Below are 19,657 nucleotides of genomic sequence, written 5' to 3'. Positions count from 1 at the left end.
TTCCAGTCCTACCCTTTCTTGTAAGGATGAGAAGATTATTGATAAGTATGGGAATAAAGTGCATGTTTCTGCAACTTTGATTTTCACAATGTTTAATTGTGAGGCTCATATGTTAAGGTTTGTGTTAATTTCTTCTGAAGAAAAACCTGCTTTAAATCTAGTTTATTCTATTGCACAAACCACTACTTATTGTTTACATTGTGTATGATTCAGTTGATATTTCAAGGGATTTGGCCACTGGTACAGTTTTGAGGATGTTTGCCTGGCTGCGTTCTCAGAACTTCCCAGATGATTTTAAAAATGAGATTTTAAATTCTACTTTGGATAGAGATTTAGTTTTTCCCCCTCATTTGCAGACGTGATCAAAATGTGTGATAATAGGGGCACTTTGATACAGAGAATCTCTTAATATTTTTCAGCTCTCCTTTTCCATATTAAGGGATTCTCTAACCTCTCATCCAATTTTGGCAAAAAACAAAATACAGTCTCAACAAAATGCAGGTAAACACACATTTTAAGTGAAATGGCAAGGGGTTTCTAAAAAGAGTTCAGGCCCCCCTACACAAAACTGAGACCAGTCAAATAAGCCAGAATGACTATTTATGGGACATTGTCCCTGCACCCCCAACACCCTATCAGTTCCTTTCCAGAATGTCTAAATCTCCACTTTTCTTTTTGGTAACAGATAGTTTCAGACAAATGGGTTCTGAAGATCATTCATCAATGTTAGAGATGACAGTGGGAGGAAATTCCTCCTTTCCAGGGAATTGATTTACTGTCCATGGCGTATGTATTGAAAATTAAGTCCTTGGAGTTTTAGATGTCTAATATATACCATTAGGCCGGATTAGGGCATCGGGTAGTTTTTTATACTACATTCCGCCAATTACTATGGTTATTTTAGAATAGGGGTGGATAGGGGTATTTTATATTACTTGCTCAAAATATTTAAACTAACAGCAGACTAAATGAATTTATGCCTGTAGGTAAACTTGCTATGAATGAGTTAATACTTATTTATACATATTTTTATATGTGTTTTATATATAATGCTTATAAAATAATAACATTTGGGGCATACAGTTTTAATTAAGTAAATGGCCAGTTGGATGGACATAATTGGTGGGGGGAGGTTGTGATTTTAAAATGAGCTACACATGGTATTTGCAGCCACTCTGATGAAGTCCCAGAATATATGAAAGGATAAAAGTGCTTAGCTGGTGGTTCATAGGTTCAGAGGTGTTTACTAGGCTGATGGCCCTGGAGCCTTTACAAGTCTAGCCCATAGGATTACCCTGGTATCATGCCACCCAACCTTAGTTCCTAGTGCCTCTGCCGAGTAGAGCCACTGGAGTGATCCCCGGGGTGATTTTCTCTTTCCCATCCACTCATCAAGATTTCTGTTGAAGAGGGTCAGTGAGGTGCTCTGCTTGCCATGTTTGGGAAGTCTATTCCATAGCATGGGCAGTCTCTGGGTTTTGAACCTGTCCCTCCAGCATGTTCTGCTGATTGTGGTAATGAGGTTAAGGTGGCTGGAGCATGTGGTGCGGAGGGATTGGGATTTCTTTAGATGTAGCATTTATAACAGGGCTGGGTCAGACATGGCTTTGTAAGTCAAACAGAGATTGCCTCTAAGTAGGTGATATGAGACAGAATAGTTGGAGTTTTTTGAGTCTGTCCATATAGGACAAGTGTTTAAGGCCTAGTATCTTCTTTGTGAGGTACTTTTGTGGCCTCTCCAGTTGTTGCAGGTGGCTAATGAGGTACATGCCAAATGGGGCATTGTACTCTATGATTGGCCTAATGAGGGAAGGGTAGAAGGAGTCAATGACCTCTTTCTTCCTGGATGCAAAACCCTTAGTAATGAGATGTGCCACATAGAAGGACTTTCTGACCGCAGTGGCAATGTGGTGGTCAAAAGAGAGGTTGCTGTCAACCTGTGTTCCCAGATCTCTTATAACGGCTTCTGTGTTCAGTGGACTACCATCAGTGTGGTAATTCAAGGAAACCGTGTTTTTCGCAAAGGGGATGAAGACACATTTTTTGGCATTGAGCTTAAGGCCATGGTGCTGACACCAGTCGTTGTTCTCATTGAGGCCTTTCTGCAGGATGTCAACATTACTTGGGGAGTTAATAATAGCTCCCAACTTGCAATCATCAGCGAACATTGTCAGCCAGAGTCCCTTCATGTTGGTTTGGACTTCAGAGAAGTAGATAGCAAACAGGAGAGGACCCAGGACCGAACCTTGTGGGACTCCACTCGTGACTGGTCGGCAGTCTAACTTGGGTCAACTACTTTCACACTGTGGGTTCTATCTGTGAGCCAGTTTGCAACCCACCTAGTGATATATGGGTTGATGCCTAGCTTAGTAAGTTTTTCTATGATTCCTAAGTGGGGAATGGTATGAAAGGCCTTGGCCAGATCAAGGTAGGCTGTATTGAACCACCTTATCTTCATCCACAGCTCTGGTGACTGACTCAAAGAAGTCAACCAAGTTGAGCAGGCATGATCTACCCTTCACAAAACCAAACTATGTAGGATCCAGAGTTTGGAGAGTCCCTATCTTCTTCTTCTTTTGGCTTTTCCCAGTTAGGGGTCGCCACAGCGAATCACCTTTCTGCTCATGATTGGCAGTAGAGTTTTTAGAGTGTCGAGTTGCCAGCCTGGCACCCAACCTTCCACAGAAGGCACACACATGCACACATTCATACCTAGGGCCAATTTAGAGTGTCCAATCCACCTGCAGCATGTCTTTGGGAGCACCTGGAGGAAACCCACACGACTACAGGGAGGACATGCAGACTCTGCACTGAAGGCACCCCAGCCGAGGATCGAACTGTAGAACCTCTTGCTGTGAGGTGACAACGCTAACCGCTGCACCACCATGGCTGCCCAGTTTGGAGATTCCATATATCCTTTTTTATTAGGTCCATGATGATGTGTTCCATAGCTTTGCATATTAGACTCGTCAGGCTAGTTCCTGGGGTCTGTAGTCGCTCCTTCTTTGTGGAGAAGGATGACTGTAGCAGTGCGCCATTCCGTAAGAACAAAGCCTGAGGTAAGGCTGTGACTGAACAGGGCACACAGGTGAGGTGCCAGATCACTCTGTAGTTCATGTAGAACACAGCCAGGAATATGGTCAGATCCCATCGAAGCTTATTCTTGGCCTTGGGCATTCCCTGTTTTAATCTGTGCAGCAGTAATACTGGGTGCCTGGCAATCTACTTGTATTGTGATTGGTCCTTTGGGCTGGGAGAGAGGGGCAAAGTTAGCACCGAATCGTTCCGCCAGTATATTTGCAATATCTATTGGAAGTACCATTGTACAGTAGCTCAGAGCAAATCTGGGTATTGCCATGGAGATTCTTTACATAACTATATAAGGCCTTGTGGTTGCCTTTACTATCTGCTGCAATTCTGTTTTCATAGCTAGCATTAGAGGATTTGATGAGGGATTTCAACCTTTTGTTGAGGCTGATAAGTGAGTTTTTCCAGTCTTGGGACTTCACCTTATTCTGCATCAGTTTCCTCCTTCTGTTGTAGAGTTTGTTTATGGCAGGAGACCACACCAGATTGGCTTCCTTTTTTTTGAGGAGAGCGTCTTAGTTCTTTTGGGTATGGCAAGATCATGCATATGTGTACGTGTTCATACAGTGCATTGGTGTATGATTTGGCGGTCATACAACTATTCTCCATTTGCATGGATGCCATGAAGTTAGCCACTTCTGTTTTTAGGAAATAAAAGATTGATGAATTTTACATTGATTTGGTTGGTCACTTTATTTTAGAACACTAACAAAGAGCTGGAAATCTAGTGACTGTTGGATATTGTTTGGTGGTTTTGAGGTCAGGAAGGAATTGTGTGCTGTTTGTGATAGTGCTAAAATTCAAAATGCTGTTACTTCACAAACTGCTACCTCTTCTTCCTCATTCAAGTTTTTTAGTAATTATATATTTAAAAGATGCTTAATCAAACATTCCTAGTAATTCAGACTTTTTGTTTCTTAAGATTCTGTGTGTCTGGATCACATTATCAGTTTTCTGCCTTGCCCTTTGAACTATTCACTGCACCAAGGGTGTTAACAAAGTGTCTAGCACCAGTCATTGCAAGTTTCAGGTTATCCACATTTTTCTGTATTTAGACTGCTTGCTCATCTTTTGCAGAGTCTTTTTCAAAGTGAGAGGAATCTCTCTCTTGGGTGAGAGATCTCTTACCCAGGCTGGGATTCCAAGAGAACACACAAAAGTCTTTATTGACTCTTTTACACAGGATTGTGTGCCTGGGGTGTCAGCTAGGTACCTCAGTTCAAAAAGCTTCTCTTCCACAGTAAAAATAGATTTATATTTATATTTATTTCTAAGGGCTTCCACTCAGGGTTCAATCACTGTGAGAGAATACCTCAGGATTTTGGGTCTCATGATGCTCTAGCAAGACTTCACATGTGAAATAAACGATGGTATCTGAAGTCTTTTTGGTCCCAGCACCAAAATCCCTTGTTTTTTCAAATCCCAGTGCTGGGGTTTGTCAAAAGAGAAGTCATTTGGTGGAGACAGTAAATATCCTTAAATCCAGTTTTCCCCTTCTCTCTCCCTGTTGCAAAACAGTCGTCACCACAGACACCTCTGACTTTGCTTGGGGAGCAGTTTCAGGAGCGATAAAAGTACAAAATGTGTGGACACCAAGGAGAGAATCAAGCACATAAATGTAGATGAGATGCGTGCCCTGATCAAGGGACTCAACTCTCTCAATTATCTTTGGTACCCAGGACCTCTTCGAGTTGTTACAGACAATATCATAGTCATGTCATACATCAGCAAGCAAGGAGGAACCAGGTTGTACCCCTCTTTGCAGACTGGCCATGTTAGCTTGGGGTATAGCCACACAGCACAGTCTCACTCTGCAGCATCCTACATTCTGCTATAGCAATGTTATGTGGCAGACAAACTGAGCAGGACCAGGGCAGACCTTCACAAATGGAAACTAGGCCAGGGAGTATTCCAAGATTTGATCCATCTGTGGGAAGTTTCTCAAGTAGACCCATTTGTCTCCTCTCTGAACAATCAGTTGGCAAGATTCTGCTCTGGGACTCCATGCAAGAAAGCCAGGAATACAGATTCCTTTTCTTTTCCTTGGACAGATATGCTTTTCCATGCTTTCCACTGATGACCAGGGTATATCTGAAGATTCCGAAAGAACCCCCCCCCCCCCCCCAGGATCGTTATGGTGACTCCCTTCTAATAAAGGCAACAGTGGTTCTCCCCTATTTTGGAAATGGTCAGGGGCAATTACCACAAGCTTCCTCACAGTCTGGATGTACTTGCACAACATCAGGGATGTTTGATACACCCCACCTCGAATCAACTTCAGTTGAGTGCCTGTATGATAGGGTCTCAATTCCCTTTAGGCACATGTTACTCAGGATTTGCAAGAGGTACTAATGAAGGCAGGAAAGCCTGCTACTAGAAAAGCATATGTTAACAAATGCAAATGGTCTTTTAGTTGGTGTTAGAAACATAACCAGCACCCGTTCAGGGCTAGATGTTCTTAGGTTTTACAGTATTTGTGTGAGTTACTAGCCTATATGGCCTTTCTTACTCCTCCATCAGGGTTCATTTATAGGCCATTTCAGCATGTCTGCACATGGATCTTCATGTTTCTGTGTATTTTCATGTTAAATGTTTTTGAAAGTGGTTTTGTGTAAGAGGCCTCCTAGAAAAATAGTGGCCCCTCCTTTGGATCTTAATTTTGTGGTAGAGAAGCTAACACTTGTTGCATTTGAATCAGTTAACCTGGCTGAAGGGTGATTCTTAACATGGAAAACCATTTTACTAATTGCTTTGAGTTCTGCAAAAAGAGTATCCGAGTTGCAAGCTCTTAATGTGAGTCAACCCTGTGTCATTTTCCACAGGGACAGGGTTTCTAAGAGAACTAGTCCTACTTTTATGCCTAAAATTATCTCTGAGTTTACTTTAAGCCAAAGTATCTGTTTTTCCATTTTATTTCCTGAACCTGAAAATGAGGGAGAAAGGATACTCCATACCTTGGATGTCCACAGACAACTCCGGTATTATCTTGACAGAACTATATCTTTCAGATCTTTGGATCAATTGTTCTTTTCTTGTGAAGGTAAGAAGAAGGAACAGCTTGTGTCAAAGCAAACTATTTCCAAATGATTGCCTAAGGCTATTACCTTTTGTCATACTTACCAAAACAAAATTATTCTAAGCAGGGTTAAGGCCCACTCTACCAAGGCCTTGGCTTCATCTCTGGCTTTTTGGAAAGGGTTGGATTCTAGAAGTATTATAGAAGCAGCAACTTGGTCCGCTCTGCATAATTTTATAAAGCACTATAAGCTCGATTCCTTCTGTACATTTAGATCAGGCTTTGCTGGGACCATTCAACAGGGTTACTGGACTCTTCTCCTTCCTCCTCCCAAAATTTGTAAGCTATGGTAATCTACCCATATAGTGTAGGCTACTGCAGCAGTGATCAATTTAAAGAACATACTACAGTTATGTAAATAAACTTTCCATGACAGTAGATGTTTGAATGATCACTACTGCAATAGCCACTCCCTCCCTCCATCCCCCTTGCTTCTACATGTGTTGTTTTTGCTAGGGTGTGCACGTCTATTATTTTTGTTTTTCCTGATATTGTTGTTATTTCATGCTAAGCCTCCCTCTCTCTTTTGGCATGAAAGTTATGAAAGGCTTGATGCCCAAACTTGTATTTTTAGTCAGCTCAGCTCGACTTGACTAATGGTTTGGGCAAGTAGAAGGTGCCCTGAAGCTTTGAAATCTGACTGGTTGTGACATCCTTGCAGGATATAACCCATATAGCTTAGGCTAATCATTCAAATATCTACTACCAAACACAAGCAGGTTTCTGGAACTGGTAGTAACAAAATCCAGTAATAGAAGAACAACCAGCTAGTCAGCCGATCACTTTAACTTTGACTATGTATTTTGGTTAAATAAAAGTGTTTTATAGTTCCTGTGATTGGCTGACTAGCTGGTTGTTCTATTATTTGAACATCTACTATTATGGTAAGTTTACTTGCACAACTGTATTTTCTCCCCACCTTGACTGTCTCATCACTGTTACTTTGAAGGAAAGATTTGTCATAGCAAGACAGTAGTTACTCTAGTTATGTCTGTCCTTGAGGATATCAATAAACCTTCCAAAACTGCAACTGGATCCCTTTCAGCCTCTAAAGATCAGAGGTTGCCAGTTAGATGCCACCAAACAGTTGGCAATTTTACCACCAGAAAGAGACTAGCTGTGGTCCTGGCATTCAGGGGTTCTAAGAATGTTGGATCATGGTAGTTTCAATTCTGACAGTTCCTTATGCCATATTACATATGAGAGCATTGCAACAGACATTGAGATTTCAGTGGCACCAAACAACCAAATTCATGGCAGACACCATCAAGCTCTCCACAATGCTTACAAGCCTCACCTATTTTGGTGGACAGATTTTGAGAACTTTGGTTCAAGAACTCCTTTTGACCAGTAACTACCCACAGCCACAATAACCATGAATGCATCCTTACTGGGGTGGGGGGCAATTCATGAATGAATAGGCCAGTTCAGCGGGTGTGAAACACAGATGAGACTAAATCACACATCAGTGTGTTGGAGATGAATGGTTTTCCTAGCACTGGGGGCCTTCAGAGGCATTCTTTCCCAAGGTGCAGTGTTCATCCAGTCTAACATGGCATTGGATTGGTATATCAACAAGCAAAGTGGAATTTGCTCTTACCCCCTTTGTCTAGAGACTTTGAGGGTATTGGAATTAACCATTCATTCGGATAACTTTCTCATTGCATATTTGGGGGTCATTCAGCATAATTGTGGACAGGCTGATCCCACAGATTTTGCTCCCTCATCAATGATTTTTTGAGTCAGTAACCAGAAACATTTTCAGCAGATGGGGTTACCCTAGTTGCAGTCCCTTGATACACCATCCAACATCAAATGCATCAATTTCTTCCCTGTCATCTTTCAACAGGAATATTCACAAAAATAATCCATCTCCCACATTTGGCTGCCAGGGCTTCTGTGTATTTTTCCCCCAGTTCCCTCATGTCCAGATTTTTGCAGAAAGTTAGAATATGCAATGACAAGGCCATTGTCTTAGTCCTGTTGTGGCCTTGTCAGAAAAGAATACTCCTTCCTCTACCACAGCATCTGTAGTTACTGCTTCACCTATCCAGTCAGTCTTATCATGACAATCCCCCAGGTTAACCACATGGTTTCTCCAATACCAGTAATGGCCAGGGATTCAACATTCCCATTACAAATAAAGAATTAGCTTTCAACAAGAAAAACTATACAGGTAAATGGACTAAAGTTTCATTACGGTTGATCAAGACATTGATCTATGTGTAGGACCAGTTCCTTAAGTTTTGATCTGTATTTCAGAACCCTACCAAAAAGGAGCACCAGTTCCTTGAGTTCTGATCTTTTTTTTTTTTTTTCAGAACTCTAACAATAGGGAGCCAGTTACTCAATCCTTGTTGACATCACATAAGCTAAGTAAGGCTTTCCTTAAAAGAATATTCCAGTCCAGAGCCCCATTGCATCCTCCCTACCTCCCCCACTTGGGACTGAATTTTGTGTTAGCCAGCCATACCTCTCAACCTCTTAGCAAAAGAAATCTGGACAAAGCCACAACTAATGGGGAGACAAAGGCCCAAAAATAGGGACACTTTTTAAATATTGCTCTTACAAACTTAGAAAGTTAGTAGAATAACTGGTTTTGCATTGGCATGAATTTTGTGAACAATATGAATTCTGAAACTCAAATGTCTGACAATATTTTTTGACTTCAGTCCTCAATGATTCATATGGTGGCAAAAGTTAGATTACTGGGATTGGGGTTGAGCTTTGTGGGGTTAGAGTAGTGTGTGGAAGAGAATTGTCTTGATGTTTGTTGTGTTAAGTAGGGCCAGGATTAGGGTGAATGTCTCCTCCTAGGAAGATTTTATTATATTGGGGCATTATTGATTCTTGTTTTAGAGGTGCAAGTGTGTGTGTGCGAGTGAGTGGAACAGATAAACTACAGTGGCAGGGCTAGCCACCTGGCGGTGTAAACCTTGGCTTGAGATGATTGTCACTGTTAAAGTGACACCCTAACCCCATGTTCAAAAATGGGAAAAGGGGTTGAGGATGGATGGGTAGGATGAGAGATGACTTGACAGGATGAGAAGAATAGAGGATAAACTGAGAAGCAGCGTGATTAAGTAAAGGGGTCTGTGTTTTACTGATGGCAGGTAGTAGAATATTTATTGGTGGCAGTCTGACAGCTGTAGAAAGTAGGTAGGAGGGAAATATTTTCTATCAAGGAAGAGAGTTGGGTTGTCCTGGTATCTTCCCATATGTTTCTGAAATGTAAGAAACGAGGGTGGGGGGTAGGTATGAAATGGTAGAGTATGAGAAATTAGTTAAGATATGAAGGAGAGAGGGTTTAATTGGGGAAGGTACAAGATGAAATGCAGAATAATTAATACTGCTGGGGAGGGGTCTGAGTAAGAATGGCTGTAGTACAAAAGATTGTTGGGAATGCTGGTAAATATTAGATATAAGTTGGGAAATAGGAAAATACAAATGAGAGTGTTTGTATGATAGTAGTAAGGTTGTTTGGGGAGGGCTAGGGAATGGGTGTCACAGGTGAAATGTGATTGTGGGAAGTATAATGGTAGAGTAAGAAGAGGTGGTTGGGAACTGGGGATAAGGTGGGAGTGTACCACCGGGCTTCCTGCCCTCAAGTCAGTTATTACAGAGAGCAATCAGTCTGTAGCTAGTACAGAGCAATTAACAAAGAGGCAAAAACTAGTAAAGGTTTCCTTTCATTGACTGAATACAGAAAATCGAAAGCTAAGGAAACTAAGTTACTGGCATATACAAAGTAATCTACTGGTCAAGAGAAGGGACAGTGGCTAGCTTAGTAAGGAGTCCTTAGAGTTCAAAGACTATTCCTTTGTGAGAGAATATCACAACCACATTCTAGCATAGGGCAGGCATGCATTTGACTAGTATTCGCAAGGCTCTTGTTTACAGTGCACACTGACAAAGTTCTCATGAAAACCTTTGGGAGTTGGGCCTTGTGTTAGAGCTCCTGCAGTATCGCAGTCAGGATTTGATGTAGTGACATCAGCCTAATGCAAGACACACCAAGAAGTAAATCACAGATTCAAAACTGTAGAAATATAGCTGCAACAATCTATCCAAATAGTATCCTTCACTTCAGAAAGTTCTGTTCTCAGTTCAATATACAAGTTACAAATCACCACGTTGTAGAATTGTTTTGAGAGTTTAATGTAGAATTGTTTTGACAGTTTAAACTGATTTGTAACTTATATATTGAACTGAGAACAGAACTTTTTGAAGTGAAGGATACTATTTGGATAGATTGTTGCAGCTATATTTCTACAGCAGCCTAATGCACAGTAACAAAGTTCTCCGTGAAAACTTTGAAGAATTGGACCTTGTGGCAGAACTCCTGTACCAGCATTGTCAGGACTGGATGTAGTGAACGCAGTCGTTGCATTGTGAAGGAAGATGGTGACCGAGTGGAAGTGTTTCTGCACATTCTTTGTTAAATGTGTTCCATATGTCTTTTACTAGTATAGACTTTATTTTTTATTAAGAGTTTGACTTTATGTTTACTAAAACTATGAGATCATAATGTTGTAAAGTTTCTGTCTTGGAAACACTATTGCTAGTGGCTACTTTTTATGCAAGAATTGCAAAACTTTTAAAATGTATATCTGCTTAAACAGTTTTCCATTTGGATAGAATAACAATGAAGATGTTATGTGATCCTATCTCGCCTACATTCTGTACTGATGGGCTCGGAGCCGATCCCTCGGCTCCAACTCAGCACGCTATGCTATAGAGCGAGGCCTCTTATTGGCTGAGCTATTTCTTATCCCAGGATGCACCACCACTAATCCCCCAGATCTCGTTTGCCGCTTACAAGCTAAGACATGGTCTCAACTTGGCTGGGCTAAGTACTATTTATTTAGACTTTTCCTGTCAGGAATTTGCTCGTTTTCAACCCAAAAGCTGTTTTAACAGCTATTGTTGTGATACATGTGTGATTTTGGAGATTTTGTTGAGAAAGTTGTTCTTTTTGTTAAGGGAAGGTTTCCCGTTTTAGTTAGAGGGGCCTTCCCCTTTTGCTATTCTAGCGTTTATTTGTGGCTAGCGTTTATTTGTGGGTCAAGTACCCGTTTTAGTTAGAGGGTCTTGACCCTCTCATTCTGTGTTTTTTCTTGTGTACTTTGTTATTGTGTAAAAAAAAAAAAAAAAAAAAAAAAAAACTTTATACTTTGAACTTCTAAGCTAGTTTTCGTGTTATCTTAGATAACTGTGTTGTTCTCTAGTCATGTCCAAAGAACATAAACCCTCCGGGTTTAAAAAATGCACGAGGTGTGGTTTTAAGATGTCCATAACGGACAACCACTCCTCGTGCGTTTACTGTTTAGGCGCCAAGCACCTACAAGAATCATGTAGCGTGTGTCACGCCTTCTCATCAAGAGTCCTCCAGGAGAGGAAAAACAAATTAATCCTTAAGGGATTAATCAAGCCATCCTTTGAGGAGGCCTTATCTTCGTCTCCCTCTCCTTCAAAAAAGAAGAAAGCGTCGGCTCCGACCAGTCAGTCGGAACCGACTGCCAAAAAACCTAGGCAGACTTCTCCATCGGCTCCACGGACTTTGGAGCCGAGGGCGGAACGGTCTGCCTCGATGCCTCCAGCCTCGACCCCTCTGGTTTCGGAGCCGAGGACTGGGGCATCGAGAGGCGGGTCACCTTCATCGGCTCCACTGATATTGGAGCCGATGAGGGTTACCGGCTCAGACTCTTCCCCTTCTGAGCCGAAGTCCTTATCGGCACCGAGGGAAATTGCCTCGAGATCTCTCTCGGAGCCGATAGTGGTAGAATCCATTCGGAGCCGGTCCCCTAGTCCTTTGGAGCCGATGGAGAAATCGGTTCGGACCCGATCGGTATCGTCCAGATCATCCAAGATGTCTGATTCGGACATCGACAGGGTGCTCCTAAGACTCTTCCAGTCTCCGGTGTTCCAAAAGCTAGTTTCGGCTCCAGCCCATTCGGCTTCGGAGCCGATGGTCCACCTCCCTACTATGGTTCCTCCTCCAACAGCCTCGGCACCGTTGGAGCCGGTGCTGGTGGAAACGGTGGAGGTTTTAGGGTCGGGCCCGACCCTTACTCCAACTCCGGCTCTTGGGTCGGAGTTCAGTACACGGACTTCTTCCATCGGCCCTGGGGGGGGGGGGGTGCTTCGGGATTGATGTTTTCGGTCCCAAGTCTCCCTCTTGGTGCGTCGGCGGCGCGGGTGCCGTCTACTGTCGTGGCCACGGAGGTGGGACCCTCCCAGGATTCTGGTGGTCCCGCCCTCAGGGCTATGAGGAGTGCGTTAGCCAAATCATCTTTGGCTACCTCCACAGTCTCCCCAGCTCCTTCCCTGCATACCGAGACTGGGTCTTTGGCAGTCCCCCTGTCCTTAGACAGCGGAGCCCCGGGGCCTGAGGTTACCCCCACTGGGGTTTCCCCCCCTCCTGGAGGTCCTTCTGAATCCTCTTCGGAAGAACCCCCCAGGAAAAGATCGTGCAAGAGGAAGAACGTTGACTCACCTGATGAGTCTCTTACATCAGACACTGATCTCGATGATGCAGAGGGGTCCCCTAAGTCGTCCTCGGATGATGTCTCCTTTGCAGACATCCTGGAAGCCCTTAAACAACGAGGCGGCTGGCAGTCCAAACCCCCTTCTGCTGATGAGTCGGTGTTCCTTAAGGCCTTCGGGGCTCAGCCCTCCACCTCCTGGGTGTCTCCGCTCTTCGACGAGCTCTTGGATTTGATCTGTCGAAGGGCGTGGGAACACCCAGACTCTGTGGAACTGGTGCCTGCTCGTCCGAATAAGTTCCTCTCGGCACCCCCTGAAAAAGAGTTTCTAACCAAAGGTGTGGCTGTAGATGCTTTGGTGGTTGCATCTGCTACCCAGCAAGATGTAGCAGAGGCTTCGACGTCCGTCCATCCTCCTAATAAGGAGTCTAGGAGCATGGATCGCACGAAAGCGCACCCTAAGTTCAGCGGCCTTTACATTAAGGTCCTTGAACTACCTTACGCACTGTACCAGATTTCAGAGGGATCTGATTAAAGAACTATCCGATACCCTCTTGGGTAACCTGCCTGAGGAGCTGGCCCAGACGGTTGGCTCTCAGCTGGCTACATTGTTGTCCATTTCAAACTCGTCCATGAGGCTCATTTCTTATGCGGCCGAAGGGGCGAGTAGAGCGGTGGGTACAGGCATTGCTCTACGGAGACAAGCCTGGCTCCGCCTGTGTCATTTCGCGGAGGCCTTTAAGTCTTCCTTTGCCAACGCCCACTTTGATGGGTCCTCCCTGTTTGGACCCAAGGTAAAGGACACACTGACCCGCTGTGAACAGGAGGGTAAGACTCTGACTGCCGTAGGGGCACGATTTTCCACTCCCTTTCGGCCTTATCCCAAGGCTAAAAGAGGAGGGAAAATGTGGTTCCGTAGATCTCAGAAGCCTTACCCCTCTCAGCAGGAGGATCCCCCTTCCAGAGGCAGGGGAGGGGGAAATTCTTCCGGAAGACACCATCCCAGAGGCGGCAGAGGTCCTCGCAACACTGGAGACTGCGAGTCCTTTCGTGGCTCTTCAGCCTTTCACAGTCCCTGAGGGATTGCCCGACTGTGCAGCTCCGGAGCCAGTCGGGGGTCGTTTCTCGAAGCACCTAAAAGCCTGGGAAGGTATCACTCAGGACCGATGGGTGCTTCGAATTATCGCCGGAGGTTACACCATCCCTTTCTCTCATTCTCCACCTCAGTCCAAAAAAATTCCGGACCCGCCACCCAGTCAGCGGGATACTGCAGCCTCAGAAATTTCAAAGCTGCTGCAAAAAGGAGTCATCCAACCGGTCCCCGCAGACCAGATCGGATTAGGGACTTACTCAAGATTCTTTTGGTGCCAAAAAAGACCGGGGACTTGAGGCCCATTTTGGACCTCAGCATCCTAAACCGTTCAGTCAGAAAGTCCAAGTTCCGAATGGTCACCCTACAAACCATTCTCCCATTGCTGGAGAAAGGTGTTTGGATGTGCTCCATAGATCTCAAGGACGCTTATTACCATATCATGGTACATCAAGCGTCCAGGAGACATCTGCGCTTCAGCCTAGGAGGCAGTCATTTTCAGTTCCGCGCGCTGCCCTTTAGTCTCACCACAGCCCCCAGGGTGTTCACCAAGTGCTTGGCAGTCGTGACTGCTCACCTGAGAAGTCTAGGATTCCAGATGTTTCCGTATCTAGACGACTGGCTCCTAACTGCCACCTCCAAGCATCTACTACTGCGGAGCCTACAAGCCACTATATCACTGGGCAGTTCCCTTGGAATCACCTTCAATTGGCCAAAGTCTGTGTTGCTGCCATCTCAACGAATAAGATTCATAGGGATAGAGATAGACTCAAACCGAATGCGGGTCTATCTACCTACAGACAGAATACAAACCATACAGACTCAAGTTCGAGCCTTACTTCCCAGGTCCAAAGCCCCAGCCAGAATGGTCCTGCAGCTATTGGGATCCATGTCCGCCACGGTTCTTCTAGTCCCCTTGGCAAGGTTGCACATGAGAATTCTCCAGTGGCTTCTTTCAGCTCAGTGGTCCTTTCAGGAACTCCCTCTCAGTCACCTCATATGGATCATGGAAACATGCAGACGGGACCTTCGCTGGTGGTTAGTGCCCTCCAATTTGGATCAGGGACGACCCTTTGTTCCACCTCCTCCTGCGGCCACTTTGACCACGGACGCCTCCCAGATGGGGTGGGGGGGGCATTCCTTGGGCAGGTCAGTCCAAGGCAAATGGCACCCGGAAGAGACCCTACTTCATATCAACATCCTAGAAATGTGGGCAGTACTTCTGTCCCTTCAAGCCCTTCACGATTATCTCCCTCAGGGCGTAATTGCCGTTCACTCAAACAACATGTCATTGTCTGGTACCTGAACAAACAGGGAGGGACCAGATCCTATCCTCTTTGCAGAGAGGCCATGAGAGTCTGGGAATGGGCAGTCTCGAACAAACGCTTTCTAGTGGCTACTCATATCACGGGCAAGTCCAATGTGATAGCCGACAGACTGAGCAGAACCATCCTCTCTCCTCACGAATGGTCTCTGAACATGACAGTTGCAAGTCAGATTTTCAGCAAATGGGGAGTTCCGTGTTGCGACCTCTTCGCGACTCCACTAAATGCGAAGTGCAAAGAATTCTTCTCCCTAACCCCGGCTCCGGGGAAGAGCCCCATGGACGCACTAGCCCGTCCTTGGCCCACCGGCTTGCTTTATGCCTTCCCCCCAGTTCCTCTCCTTCCCAGGGTGATCCAAAAGGCATCTCTCTTGGGGAGCAAAATGATCTTAGTTGCTCCTTACTGGCCTCGTCAAGTATGGTTTCCCTATCTTCGGAAATATGCTCTGGAAGGTCCATGGTTCCTGGATCAGATCCCAGACCTTTTGGTTCATCAGTCGGGACTATTCCACCAGTCCCTACACACCTTGAAATTGATGGCTTGGCTCCTCCTCTTCTGACTATAGTCAGGAGTCATACATTGGATCCAGAGGTTGTACACATATTATCTTCGGCCCATAAGTCTGCTACAAAGAAACTGTATTCTAGCAAATGGAAAAGATTTGCTATTTGGGCTCAACTCCGGGGCCTGGATCCCATCTCTATTCCCGTGGCAGAAGTACTAAAATTTTTAACTTCTCTTTTCAATCAAGGCTCTTCAGTTTCTACCATCAAGGTTCAATTGGCGGCGATTTCCAATTTTCACGAATCTATAAACCCACCTTTAATGAGCAACAGATTGTGTAAGACCTCCGATTTCTCATCCTGCTCCTCCATGGGATCTCGATGTGGTGTTACGCGCCTTAACTTCCTCCCCCTTTGAACCGGCAGCTACATGTGATCTAAAATTTCTATCATGGAAGACTGCTTTTCTGGTGGCGATTACTTCTGCCAGAAGAGTTTCAGAGCTTCAAGCTTTGTCTGTAAAACCCCCGTACTTGGTTTTTCACAAAGACAGAGTATCTCTCAAGCCAAATCCTTCCTTTGTCCCTAAAGTTTGTTCCAGTTTCTGCTTACAACAATCGTTAGAACTTCCAGTTTTTTTTCCAAAATATTCTAACAAAGCGGAATTCATATTCCACACACTAGATGTCCACAGGCAGTTGCGTTTTTATTTAGACAGGACCAAACAAACAAGGAAAACAGATCAGTTGTTTGTATCCTTTGCAGACAATAAATTGGGCAAAGCTGTCACAAAGGTCACTATTGCCAAATGGATCAGGGACTGTATTACTCAAGCTTATTTTTATTCTAACAAAGAGCTTACCACCTCTGTCAAAGCTCATTCTACAAGGGCTATGGCTACTTCGATAGCATTTCATTCTAAGCTTGCCATTAGTGACATTTGTGCTGCGGCTACATGGTCTTCCCCGCACACTTTTATTTCCCACTACAAACTGGATGTGGCATCTAGAGGACGAGCTTCATTTGGTTCCACAGTGCTCAGGAGTGTTTTCCAATGAGCCACCTGGGATTTAGGTGCTAGGGATGCTGTCCCATCAGTACAGAATGTAGGCGAGATAGGATCACATAACATCTTTTAGTTATGTACTCACCATAACTTTAGATGTTTGGGATCCATCTCGCCTACATTCCTAATAACCCACCCTCCTTCCCCCTTCCTTGGAGATCAGAGGATATCAGAAGGTCCGAATCCTGTTGTTTCATCTTGAAACATCTAACAATGTTATATAAACAAGTTGTGCATGTGTGCATGAATGCGGACAAACAAGATCTGGGGGATTAGTGGTGGTGCATCCTGGGATAAGAAATAGCTCAGCCAATAAGAGGCCTCGCTCTATAGCATAGCGTGCCGAGTCAGAGCCGAGGGATCGGCTCCGAGCCCATCAGTACAGAATGTAGGCGAGATGGATCCCAAACATCTAAAGTTATGGTGAGTACATAACTAAAAGTTACAGGTTTTTTTTAGGAACAAGGTAGTTTATGCGTTCACTTTAACAAGAGTGTAGCTAGGTCTAGTACATTTTAATTTCTTAGAAATATTAATGCATACAGATGCCAATTAATGCATCTGACTTCTTTTTCTCCTTTCAGCTGCTCCCATTGGGGGTCGCCACAACGCATCATTGGTCTGCAGAATGTGGCAGTAGAGTTTTGCAGTGTTGAGTTGCCAGCCCAGTACCCAGCCTTCCTCAGAAGGCACACACATGCACACATTCACGCCTAGGGCCAATTTAGAATACCCTATCCACCTGCAGCATGTCTTGGGAATGTGGGAGGAAAATGGAGCACCTGGATGAAACCCACACTAACACAGGGAGGACAAGCAGACTCCGCACGGAAGGCACCCCAGCCAATTAATGCATCTGATTATCTAAAGTAATTCTTTTGACATACCTGTATACATAATATATAACAAAAGTAGATTCATTTGAAAATTACTTAATTTGTGATGATAAGGAACAGTGTGAAAGTGCATTAAGTATGAATATTTCACCATTTCGAGGGATGCCTACATTGTTAATGGTGAGGTGAGGTAAGGGCTACCTTATGAGGCTGTGGGAATAAAATGGAAATTTTTGGCTGTACCTCTATGCCTTGATATTCAACCAGACAGTTCAGCTGCTAGTTCTTTTTTTTTTTTTTTTTTTTTTTTTTTTTTTTTTTTAATAAGAAGAGAATACAATTGAAAGACTTGTACTCTTTGGGGAGACAAGTCAGATCATAGCACATTAGAAAGTCTGATTAGTTATTTGCTTTGGATGCATGTAGAACAAGGACTTGCAGTCATTAAAACATAAATTAATTAAAAAAAAAATAAAAACTATACATTTTTGGCATTCTGTACTATTTTGTTATGGTTCTTATGGCCAAAAAAAAAACACATGACAGGTGTCATCAAAGTTTTACATTGGAGGATTTAGTAGTTTAGCTGTCTTTACAACTAATCTCCTTAGGATATATGCAAAGCTGCAACTCAGTAGTTTAGCTGTCTTTACACCTAATCTCCTTAGGACATATGCAAAGCTGCAACTTGAGTTATGTTCATACATTCACAAAATGCACTATGAGTACTATGTCCAAGAGTAGGGCTGATTTTGGGAGGGCAGTCTCATGAGGTGTGTTGTCATGACATCTACCACCCTACCTTTTATGTCAGGGATAATCTGCTATTTGGCCTTTCACTATGGTATTACATTTGCTCTAAGAATCATTCTGCAACAAGCATAATATAACTGTATGAAGTACCCACCATAACCATATATGAAGAGGGAAATTGAAACATTTGCAGGGATAAGCAATCCCTCTCTCCATTTCTCTGCATTAGTTTTACTTTTTGACCAACATGTTGAATAACAGCTCGATTGTTGGTGTACTGTTGGAGTATCTTTCTGGAGGAATTAAAGTTTGTGTTTTGCAACAACACTTTTATATGGAGAACTCCAGCTAATACTGTAGTAAATATACACTGTGCATTAAAAAGGTCTTGATGGTAACTTGGTAGAAACAACAAGTGTTTTACAGCCTTTTGAGTATATCACTTGAGAACCTCACAAAGTTGTTCAAAAATGTAATTTTCTTTCCTTTCCTTTAATCTTCTGTTGAATACCTCACAAAGCCGTACTTTTGTTTGCTTTCTCTTTACACCAGACACATTGAAGATAAGTCTACAGTGTTTGGTACAGCTCTGAGCTATACCTCCATGAGAATCCTTGGAGTTGGACCTGATGACACAGATTTGGTCAGGGCAAGAAATAACCTGTACAGTAAAGGTAAGACTAGCATACGTTATAGCACACACCTTGCATATCTATGTACTGATCTTGTGATTCAGTTTATTGTTGTTAGCTAATTGTAGCCCTATACTTGGTTTGCTGATTGGTGCTAATGAAATATATGTGCAGCTTCTATGTATTTATTTATGTATGTATGTACGTATTTTGTTTACAGAGCTAGTAAACCTGGGTAGTGGTCTGATCTAGACTAACCCATTCTGGTAACAGTTCAGGAAAAAAAAAAGTTGTGCAATAAACAGTAAGTATGTTAGAGCTGACCGTACCATTTTAGAAAACAACGTTTTTCAACTGTGTAAAATACTGGAAATTTGTGGGAACTGTCTAAAATATACAGAATGGTAACTGGTAGGATATAAAGCATTTCTGAATGGTACAGTTGATGGTGGCATTTTAGTAATTCTGCACTATAAGACAGTGAGTGATTTTGTTTAGCAAGCAAATATGTAAAGCTTGCTTAACAGCATTAATAGGATACATAGGCAGTCAGTCATGAAAAGCATTTCTATTAAAACTATTTGGTGTAGGAGGAGGTAGTTTAATGACATGAAGTATTTACAATTTTTGCATCTGTATGCAGAAATTGTGGTGTGATAGTAGCTACAAAGTGGTATTAGATATATTGTGGTAGATACAATATTTACAAGCATTACAAGTATTCTGATGCAGCTTGTTAGGATGTTTAAGTTAGGGTTAGTTTATTAAGACTGTGTTTGCTAGTTGTGGAGTTATGTTATGGCT

The 19,657-nt window shown here is 43.4% G+C and overlaps 1 protein-coding gene across 3 annotated transcripts in view; it reads left to right on the top strand.

Moving 5' to 3' along the window:
* Positions 1-19,657, top strand: part of LSS (lanosterol synthase) — a 787,682-nt gene that overhangs the window by 104,477 nt on the left and 663,548 nt on the right. For all 3 annotated transcript variants that reach the window (XM_044060550.1, XM_044060549.1, XM_044060551.1), the window contains one exon: positions 18,774-18,895. In XM_044060550.1, the coding sequence (XP_043916485.1) occupies positions 18,774-18,895 (122 nt within the window). The remainder of the gene's footprint in view (positions 1-18,773; positions 18,896-19,657) is intronic.

The sequence above is a fragment of the Protopterus annectens genome, chromosome 2.part0 (assembly GCF_019279795.1).
Source record: "Protopterus annectens isolate FY-2018-M chromosome 2.part0, PAN1.0, whole genome shotgun sequence".
Lineage (NCBI taxonomy): Eukaryota > Metazoa > Chordata > Ceratodontiformes > Protopteridae > Protopterus > Protopterus annectens.
Note: the sequence above shows the minus strand (reverse complement) of the source record. Positions and strands in the feature narration are given on the sequence as shown.